Source organism: Solanum tuberosum, unplaced genomic scaffold (assembly GCF_000226075.1).
Source record: "Solanum tuberosum cultivar DM 1-3 516 R44 unplaced genomic scaffold, SolTub_3.0 scf00192, whole genome shotgun sequence".
In the NCBI taxonomy this organism is placed as follows: Eukaryota; Viridiplantae; Streptophyta; class Magnoliopsida; order Solanales; family Solanaceae; genus Solanum; species Solanum tuberosum.
The window spans coordinates 1,121,143-1,131,990 of NW_006239115.1; the positions used below are offsets into that span (position 1 = coordinate 1,121,143).

Below are 10,848 nucleotides of genomic sequence, written 5' to 3' on the forward strand. Positions count from 1 at the left end.
TCTTATTTTAATCACAAACAAAAAGGTGAGAAATGAAATTATTACACCATGAAACATTTGTATAATTTAGGACATGTATTCATTTTATACAAGATATATACTCCTTCCATTTTATACGACTCATTTGTTTTAGTTAGTTTAAAAAAAATGATACACTCTTTTATTAAGTAGATATTTAACTTTAAATTAATTGAAAGATATATTATTTATTTTGGATCATAAATTTTAATTAATTTTTTTTTTTTTTTTTTTACTTAAATTTCATATATAATTAAATTAACTTATATAAAATGAGACGGAATGAGTATATGCTTTTAAGCTTTATCTTGTTGACGAACTGAGTTATAAAACCTGTAACGTGGCAGCAAAAGGGAAAAACAAGAAAACGTGTCACAAGAGAAGGGTATACAGATGAGAGCAGGAGACCAGAAATGATTCAACTTGTGATACGTTCTAACAAAATGATGATTTCTCTATTGGCAAATCATTATAGTTTTTTTTTTTTTTTTTTTTTTTTAATTTATTTTTTTTTTTTTTTTTTTACTTAAATTTCATATATAATTAAATTAACTTATATAAAATGAGACGGAATGAGTATATGCTTTTAAGCTTTATCTTGTTGACGAACTGAGTTATAAAACCTGTAACGTGGCAGCAAAAGGGAAAAACAAGAAAACGTGTCACAAGAGAAGGGTATACAGATGAGAGCAGGAGACCAGAAATGATTCAACTTGTGATACGTTCTAACAAAATGATGATTTCTCTATTATTTTTCTTTTTATATATTTACGAGATATTTTGAATATTTACATACCTTTATTTTAATATATTTTTTATTTTATGTTAAATTAAATCAGATAATAAATTAAAATATAAAAAAATATTTTTATTAATTATTTCCTTTTATATATTTTTTTCTAATTTATATTACTTTTTTTTTTAATCAGACCCAAAATGAATTAGTACATTTTTATAAATAGTAAAAAATCAACTTTAAAAGTTCAATTTACTCATAGTGATATGATTTACCACTAAATAGATATCTATAACTTATTATATATCATAAATTGAAAATAACTAAACAAAATTGAGACGGTATAATCTTTGTGCAGGCTTTATCCATGGCCAAAAAAATGTTGCATGATCGAGGTTATGATTGGAGCGGCAAAATCTATGAGAATGGAATAATGCTTAAATTAGTAATTGATTTCTTATGAAGTATATTTGTATGATGATAAAGTTAAATTTACTTTGCCACTTTTATTTGATTCTTTATATTAAGCAGGCATTTGACCATGTGTTGTTATATTACGATATGAGATTGTAAGATCAAATCAATGTTTGGGTATATAATTTACGTTGATTTCATCTCATGATTTTATATCATGAGATGAAATTTTATATTTTTTAAAAATCATGATTTTAGATTTTGCATAATATGATAAAAATTGACACACAAATTTATATTTTGTTAAAATAACTCTATATTTATCTCTACTGGTCATTTAGTTCGTAAGTAAAATTTATAACCATATCATTACTTTTTAAATTTATTATTCTCACCAAGGGAATGGGGCTAAAATCATCCCTCAACTTATATTATCTAAGTGAGCAAAAAACATCTTTATACTATCCAAAAAATAACAAGAATCATCCTTCGGTCTATTATTGTTAAGATTATAGCAAAATTGCACAGTGTCAAGCAATGGAACCCAATTTCACTGGTTCGCCGTCACATAGTGCCTCAAATATTCTTCTAGCAAGTGATTAATCCTTTTCGTTTGTCCTTCTGTTTATGGATGATTTGCAGTAGAAAATTTCAGATCAGTTCTCATCATATTGAACAAAGCTAACCAAAATCTGCCCGTGGATCGAGTATTTGTATCACTCACAATATCAGCTAGGACACCAAAGTACTTAACCACATTCTTATAAAATAATTCTGCAGAAACCTCTTACGAACATAAATTAGGAGCAACGATAAAAACAAAGTATTTTGAAAACCTGTCTACTACCACCATAATAGATGCCATGTCATCAACCTTAGGAAAATCCAAAATAAAATCCATGCTTACCGACAACCATGGCCGTTCTGGAATAGGCAAGTACTACAACAAACTAGCTTTCTTCTTATGTTCATTCTTGTCCACTTGACAAATATGACAAGTCTTCACGTATGTCTCTGTATCATCTTCCATCTTTGGCCAGAAATAAATTCGGAACAGTAGAGCCAACATCCATTCAACACTTGGATGACCAGCCCAAGTGGTGTCATGTACCTCTTTCATTAAGTCTTTACGCAGCCCATCACCATTCGGTACCACGATCCTCCCCCCTTTAAAATAAAGCAGATCGTCCTCGGTCTAGTACCAACTCATTGTCCCATATTGAACTTGACCCATCCACTTGACATATAATGAGTCGTTCAAAGCACATAATTTGATCTTGTCTAAGAAATCAGTCTCACGTTTTGAAATAGAATACACAACAACAAATACCTTTTTCCGATTTAAGGCATCCGCAACTTGGTTGTGTGTTCCCTGCTTATGTTCCCACACAAATTCATATTCTGCCATCTTGCTTGCTTTGGACTTAGCTTTTTCTGAGTCTTGAAAAATGTATTTACCACATTATCTGTCCGCACCACAGTGCGAGTACCCAACAAGTATACCCTCCAAACCTGCAAGCAATGTACAACAACAACCATCTCTTTTTCATGAGTGGAATACCTTTGCTTCACATCATTCAGCTTTCCACGTTTAAAGGTCACATGATGACCCTATTGCACCAATACGCCCCAAACAGCCTTGTCTGACGCATCAGTATGCACTTCAAATAGTAATTCTAAAATCAGGCCGCTTAAGTATTTGCTCTGATGCAATAACTTCCTTCAAGCTCTGAAAAGCTTATTCATATCTCACCGACCATACACATTTGACATCATTCTTCAATAAATCAGTCATAGCTGCTGCCCTTTTCGAATAACCAGCAACATATTTTCTATAATAGTTAGCCAACCTTGAGAATGATCTCAAATCCTTCACGTTGTGTGGTGCCTGCCAATCATCAATAGCCTGCACTTTCTTAGGATCCATTCGAACCTGATTTTCACTAACTAGATTCCCCAAAAACTTTATCTCTTTTTGAGCAAACTCACATTTCTCCATTTTTACATAAAGTGTATAATCCCTCAATCGAGACAGAACCATACTCAAGTGTTTCACATGTTCATCCAACGTTTGACTATATATGACAATATAGTCTAAATAAACAACTGCAAAGTCATCAAGATATTCAAACAACACTGTTGGAAAACTATATGCACAACGGAAGCATATAAAAATCATACTGCTTACATGAATAATAGATGACCAATATTTTTATGCTAGAATACATATAATCATGTTAGAACACATCAACATGCTGAAATTAGATTCAAGAATTACCTCTTGAAGCGTGAAAAAATACCTTCTATTGAATCCACAAGTTAGACGACAGTTCCACAAGTTGGACAACAGTTTGTGGTCTTCTACAATGATCCCAAGTTCACAAGCGAATTCTCTCAATACTTGGGTGGGAAAATATGTATAGAAAACTTATTCTTTTTCTAGGTTAGAAAAACCCTACTTATAAAGGTTTCTTCCCAATCCAAAAAGGAGAAGACAAACCCACACTTTTCTTTAAAAAAACAAGAAACTAACGTTAGTCTTCCTTTTTCCATAGAAATAGGATTCTGAGTTCTAGTTAAATATGAGAACTGTATCATGTATGAACCACAAAATTAATTAATGAGGCTTCCTATTATGGAAATAATTCAAAACAATTAATTTAAATTATTCTCACCATAATAAATTACAAATCATTCCACTAGAAACTCGTAATTACACTATATTTTGAAATTCCCCATTAAACACTTATGTGATTCCCCATGTTAATTACATATACTAATCAATAAATTAAATTACTGACGAATTTAATTCAATGATTAATTTCCTTTAGAGCACTTCTTAACTTATTTCATGTATCGGTAATAGAATATATTTTCGAAGAATTGATGATTGCTTCTTACTTCTTTCCAGAAAGATTTTCTGCTTCTTAAGATTCCGTTTATGGCTATTGTATAATATTAGAACATCCTTCCCTAAGCCGAAGCAAGCAAGAGATAGAGGAATCCTCACTCATAGATGTGAATTGAAAAAGCAAGCCCGAATTCTTTTTAATTAGGCTCTATAGTTTGGTCCCTGTCTCATAAATTCACTTGCAAGGTTGTCACGATTAAAACTTTTAAGCTTCTCAAAAAGGCATATCATTAATCTCTATCGAGTCATGAATTCCATCAACTTACTTATTATTTCACCAATATATATTATTATTATTCAATCTACCAGGTATATTTCCATCACAAAATTTCACTTTTTAATAAATCAAAATAATAATTAATATATATAAATCATAGGAGTTAGCGGCATAACCATTAGGCCACGGGGAACATATGATCTTAATGGACATAATTTTATCATCATAACATAGATGTGATCTTTAATATGATATATAGTCATATTTCTGAAGATCATATCCATATGATTTCAAGTTGTAGAAGTCTTAAATTTGATTTTTGTTGACATTTTTTTGTTGTAATTTGTATTGCTTTTAAAAGCATAAAAAATTATTTCAATCCATCCATCTGGATTTATGTGATACAATTTACTTTTTAGTCTATCCTTAAAATATTGGGACGAAGGGAGTAATAATTAGACAATAAATTATAAGCGATGTAATTGAGGCGAAATTCAGAAGGAGTAATAATTTCCTCTTTCCAAGTAATTCTTTCTAGCTCCTTTCTTTTCTTCAAAATTTCAAAAATTCGATGGTGAGTTTCTCTTACTCTTTGTTCTATTATCTAAATTATTGAATGCATATGAAAAAAACAAGTTTTGACCATGATAATTTGAATCTTGTTGAAAAATTTAATTTGCAAAATAAAATGTATGTTGCAATAAATTAAAGGACGACATGAAAACTCTACTGAAATCTCATTTGATTTTCTTGGCCTTTCTAGATTTTAAGTTGGTGTGAGTCAATACTTCGTTTGTTACTATTACTAAATAAAATTATGTATGTGAAATTCTCCAGCTTCTTTATATATAATTAGTTTTACATAGAGCGTGAAGTATTTATAAACAGTGACAGAGTCAATTTTTTTTATTAAACTTGTCCAAGAATAATGGTGTGTGACTGTCAAAATAAAACAAAAAAAATATTGTGCTCTATTTGGGGTTACCACTACGCCAAAGTCATAACTTTTGTCAAGGGTGTCCAACTTTAAATGTATATCCTTTAAAAGTAGAATTTTGACATATATATACAACGTAATTTTCCGACTAGACACCCTGAAGTAGCTCTAGCTACGCCCCTGTTTATAAATATAGATAATTATGCCATCATTGAGTGTTTTTAGAATAAGAAAACTTGTTGGATGCAATTATATACAAATGAATAGTTATTGTTGGGAAAGAAAATTCTTTGCGCTATAGGTTATCATTATATTTCTGGTTTGATCTATTTGTCATCATACACTAAAAGGTTGAATAACCAGATCGAAGTCATCCCAATATGCTATTTACAAGGTCAAAATAAGTTAAATATTTGATCGGTTTAATCAACATAATATAATGGCCCATATAACCTTCAAATCCTAGATCCACCTCTAATTATGATCCCAAAATTTTAAATTGTGACACATGCCCATAAGGCGCAATTAAGAAGAACGATTTGTCATCGTTAGTCAATAACATTGATAAGAGTATAGAAAAATTGCTTTCTTTGTATGATATTTGATACTAGATTGCACTAGCTAGTAAAACACCTAACTCTGTGTGGACACTATTCATTAATAAGAATCATATATATTACTCCCTCCGTTCCATTTTACGTGAGGTAGTTTGATTCAGCACGGAGTTTAAGAAAGAAATGAAGACTTTTAAAATTTGTGGTCCAAAATAAATGATATAAATTTGTGTGTCTGTAAATTATTTCATTAAGGGTAAAATAATCATTTTATAGTTGATAGATTTTGCTAATCGTGAACCTCGATCCTTTTTATGCGTACCATTACACTAATATAATATATTGTATAAATGCATTTGTACTAGTTCACAATCTTCTAGGAAGTTGATGAATTAATTGATTTATAGTTTTTTTTAGAATATTAATTTTTTCTAAGTAGTTAATTTTTATGCGTACCATTACACTAATATAATATATTGTATAAATGCATTTGTACTAGTTCACAATCTTCTAGGAAGTTGATGAATTAATTGATTTATAGTTTTTTTTTAGAATTTTAATTTTTTTTAAGTAGTTAAATTTGGAATCACACGTGTAAGTAATAGTTACCAATAACAATGTGTTCCATAAACGCCTCATATAACAACATCATGCAAATAGAAATTGTTGGCATTACAAATCTTGTGGTTACAAGAAAATTGTGGTGCTAGTATTTTTCTCGTCTATAATCTACCTTCGTTTTCGTACTACATTCTTAACCATAGATTATCTCCATAAAATGTTATATATAGATCAAAAATTGGGATGAATAATTAAATAATTTACAACAAATATATTAAAAAGTAGGTGTAGAGTTCCTTTTTTATTCTCAAACATGCATATGTACTTGTATATTCATGATATCATCAGCTTCTCATTTTTCTTTGTTGTTTTATGTCTTATAGGATGATGATGGCCAACACATACCTTCAAGTTTTATGCTTATTTATTTGTTCATTGGCTATCATCAATACTGTGTCATCTACAAAAGAAAATGTGACACCGTACTTAGATGAGGCATATCATGTCTCAAAAACAATCGTTAAAAATGCTGTGTCAAAAGGAGCAGGTTAATTTCCTTAATTCACTTATTAATTCAAAATAAAATAAAATTAATGTAAGATATATATTTTTGTTAATAAACTTGTTTATTGTGGCAGTGTGCTTGGATGGATCACCTCCAGCATATCATTTTGAACCAGGATTTGGAGATGGAGCCCAAACCTGGCTCGTTCAACTTTCGGTAAGTCAAGTACACATATTTATTTTTCATGAGCTAATTTTGCGGCCCCTAATTGGTTATGAATATAGTACATATATTTTGAAGAATTATTTTGTTTCAATTTTGACATTATTGTTGTTATTAGGGGGGAGAATGGTGCAGAACCGTTGAAGCTTGTCTAGAACGTTCCAAATCTGAATTTGGTTCTTCAAATCTTATGAATTCATGGTGGTTTACAGGAATGTTTAGCAAGAATCAAAGTGGAAATCCAGGTTCTAATTACTACTATTTGTTATCATACTTTATTATATATAGTTGAACATAATAATATTTAATTATAATTTGCAGAATTCTACAATTGGAACAAAGTATTTATTAGATACTGTGATGGTGGAGGATTCACTGGAGATGTCGAATACGTCGATCCCGTACGTGAAAGTCTAATTTCGAAGATTGAGACATAGTTGTTATTATTGTAACTTAAAAGTTTAATGACATACAACTTCCTTGTTTGTTAGGCTACCAAACTTCATTTCAGAGGTGCAAGAATATTTAAGGCAGTGATGGATGAACTTTTAGAAAAAGGATTAAAAACGGCCAAAAGTGTGAGTAAATTTTAATTATAATATATATAAGCAATAAGAATTATATATTTAGTATTAATGATTTCATATTAATAATTGCAGGCTCTTCTTGGTGGAAGTTCTGCAGGAGGATTTCCAGCAATGTTATATTGTGATTATTTTCGTACATTATTGCCAAATACTCCTAGAGTGAAATGTATGAATGATGCTGGTTATTTTATCAACGCGTAAGTCGCATTTTTACACGTAAATTTAGTCGGATTACACTGGAAATGTTGTTGTTGTATATTTCGATCTAACTTTGTCTCTCTTTCTAATTACAGCAAGGAGCCTTTTCGTGCAAATTTTACAGAACTTTATACAGCACTTGTTACTTTACATGTAATTAAAATCCTCATAACTAGTTAATTATTCCATTAATTTTTTGTCTTTATCATTATTATAAGTTACTTATTATTTATCTGAGCTATTGTAGGGATCTGCCAAGGCGTTACCTAAAGAATGCACTTCAAAGATGAGTCCAGAATTGGTATAATTTTAATTAATATAATTATATTATTTTGTTAATTTTTTACCAGTAAAGTAATCACAACACCTATATATATATATATGATTGTGCAGTGCTTCTTCCCAGAGAACATGCAACAATATGTCAAGACACCCCTTTTCATTGCCTCTTCAGCATATGATAAATATCAGGTAATTAGTTATTCATTACTCCTCTGTCTTAATTCATGTGATACATTTCGAATTTTCAAATTCAAACAAGTTTATCTTTGACCGTAAATTTTTATATATTTTTTAAATTTTTTGAATTATCGATTGTTGTGACTTATAGTACTTTTTACGTAGTTTACAAATATATAAATTTCATTTTAAAAATTTGAAAATTCTATGAACAAATTTTCGATCAAATTTAAACTGTTTGACTCTTGAAAAAATGAAATGTGTCATATAAATTGGAACATAGAGACTAGTTTTTATTCATCTACTTACTATAGTACTCCCTCCGTCCACTTTTAATTGTCGTGTTGCACTTTTGAAAATCAATTGACTAATTTGCAAAGACAAATTAGATTACATTAATTCAATATTTTAAACAAAAAACTTAGATATTCAAAAACTATATGAAAAGTACTATAAATTTCATTTTTTTGCGTATCAAATCATGAAAAAATACATTATAAAATGTTAGTCAAAGTTCTTATAATTTGCCCTAAAAAAGGAAAGTATGACAATTAAAAGTAGACGGAGAGAGTAATATAAAATATATGTAAAATGCATGTATAGTGTAATTGACCATGCATCAAGACTTATTTCATGAATTCAAAAGATTTTTAAATATGTGTTAATTTCAACTAATGTGCATGAGTTGTTTTGCAGATAAACAATAGTATAGCTGTTGGGATAAATACTTGCATTGGTTCTTCAAATTGCACTGCAACTACGAACCAAACCTTTTTAGGTCAGTACTATAAATATATCAATGAGTAAAAAATATATTTTTAATTAATTATGTAAAATTTTATTAATACTTGTGAATTCAATATATTTCAGAGTTTAGATCGCGATTCTTGAATGCTTTGCCCAAACCAACTAACCCAAAATTAAAAGGAGTTTTCATTGATTCATTCAATCATCATAGCCAAGTCCAATTTTGGTGGTCTCCTTTTAATATCACCACAATTAACAACTTGGTACGTATTTAATTTATGTCTTATTAAAAAAAACGTTACGTACATTGTTCTAATACGTATACATATATGTATAATTTGATTGTTTAATATACGCAGACTCTATCGAAGGCATTTGCTGATTGGTTCTACGATCGGAACTACACGTATGTGATACATGAACATGAATTGCCGATTTCTGCTCTAGGAGCACTTGCAGAAAAGGAACGTAAAGCCAAATTAAAGAAGAACATGCGCCATCTACCAAAGTTTCATTAACCTAAATATTTTTATTGTTTCCAATTTGATATACATAATTAAATAAAGTTCATGAAGATGAATACAAAAATCTTTGTTGTCTCTATTTATTTACTCCATCCGTCCTATTTTCATGTTTCATTTCTCGAGATCAAGTCAAATTATTATATTAATATTTATCTATATTATGTACTTTTTTTAATCATATTAACATGACAAAAGTTATAACTCAGGATATGAGGAGAATCAAGTCGAACGTCACTCATGCGTAGTGCGTTTTAATGCTTCATCGATGCACGCCAACACCTAACCCTTCCTCGGAAAACATCGTCGAACAAGTATAAAATTGATGTATCAGTAAATATAAATTAAACAAAAGTGCAACATAATTCAATATGTGGTAAAATGTTGTTAAACAAGTATAGAATCAAAGGTATCAAGAAATATAAACTACACAAAATGTGTAACATAATTCAATGTGTGGTTTGATGGTTTTGACCCTGTATACTTTAAGGTTGCTAGTTTGAATTTAGCTTGAGTTTATTTTTTAAATGACAACAAAAACGTAGTGAACGAGGCTATTATATTTAATTTAATTATTATATTAATAATAATTAAAAAAATTAGTTATGACTTGTAAAAAATGAAACATTGACATGAATTGGGGACAGAGGCTAGGGTAATGTTTTACCTATGTATATATCATAAGGTTATCGATAACTTACCTTTTTAGTAATCATATTAAATATTTTTTTTCCCTTCATGATTCATGAATGCATATAACTTCACCTTTTGTTATATATATATATACTAGTTTCTGTGCACGCGCGTTGCGCGTGTTCCCCATATTAATGATATTATAAAAAAATACATACATATTTAGTTTTGAAAATAAATGTAGCAAAAATTTGCAATTAAGATTATTTTTGAAGAATTAACATAAATAGTTGTTCATCCAATTGATTAAACAATATTTAATAAATCGGTGAGTATATAATATATTATATATGTATAATTCATTTGTAATGTGTACGATCATGTGTAATCAATATATATATATGTATGTATGCCAGCTAGAAAAAGTAATAGTAAATCTACCCAACTATTTAAGTGAAGATACCTATATTTTGTGGTAGCTAAAATAGTTTTTATTCAATAATATCATATCAAAATAAAAGAAAATTTTCTTTTTAAAGTTTGATACTATATTTATATATGACGCGGATACTCCTAATTCTTTCAGTAAATTGAATCAGTAAATTCAAATATGAAGATACATATGAAA

General features: G+C 29.2%; 1 protein-coding gene across 1 annotated transcript; it reads left to right on the top strand.

Annotated features, from left to right (window-relative positions):
• The first annotated feature begins 6,737 nt into the window (after window positions 1–6,737).
• LOC102590678 (pectin acetylesterase 11-like) lies at window positions 6,738–9,590 on the top strand. The gene is made up of 12 exons (XM_006355092.1): window positions 6,738–6,895; window positions 6,987–7,069; window positions 7,194–7,320; window positions 7,397–7,476; window positions 7,567–7,653; window positions 7,735–7,859; window positions 7,956–8,013; window positions 8,108–8,161; window positions 8,254–8,331; window positions 9,016–9,097; window positions 9,190–9,329; window positions 9,426–9,590. The coding sequence occupies exons 1-12, from the start codon at window positions 6,739–6,741 to the stop codon at window positions 9,582–9,584; spliced, it is 1,230 nt and encodes a 409-aa protein (XP_006355154.1). The 5' UTR covers window position 6,738; the 3' UTR covers window positions 9,585–9,590.
• The last annotated feature ends 1,258 nt before the right edge of the window (window positions 9,591–10,848 follow it).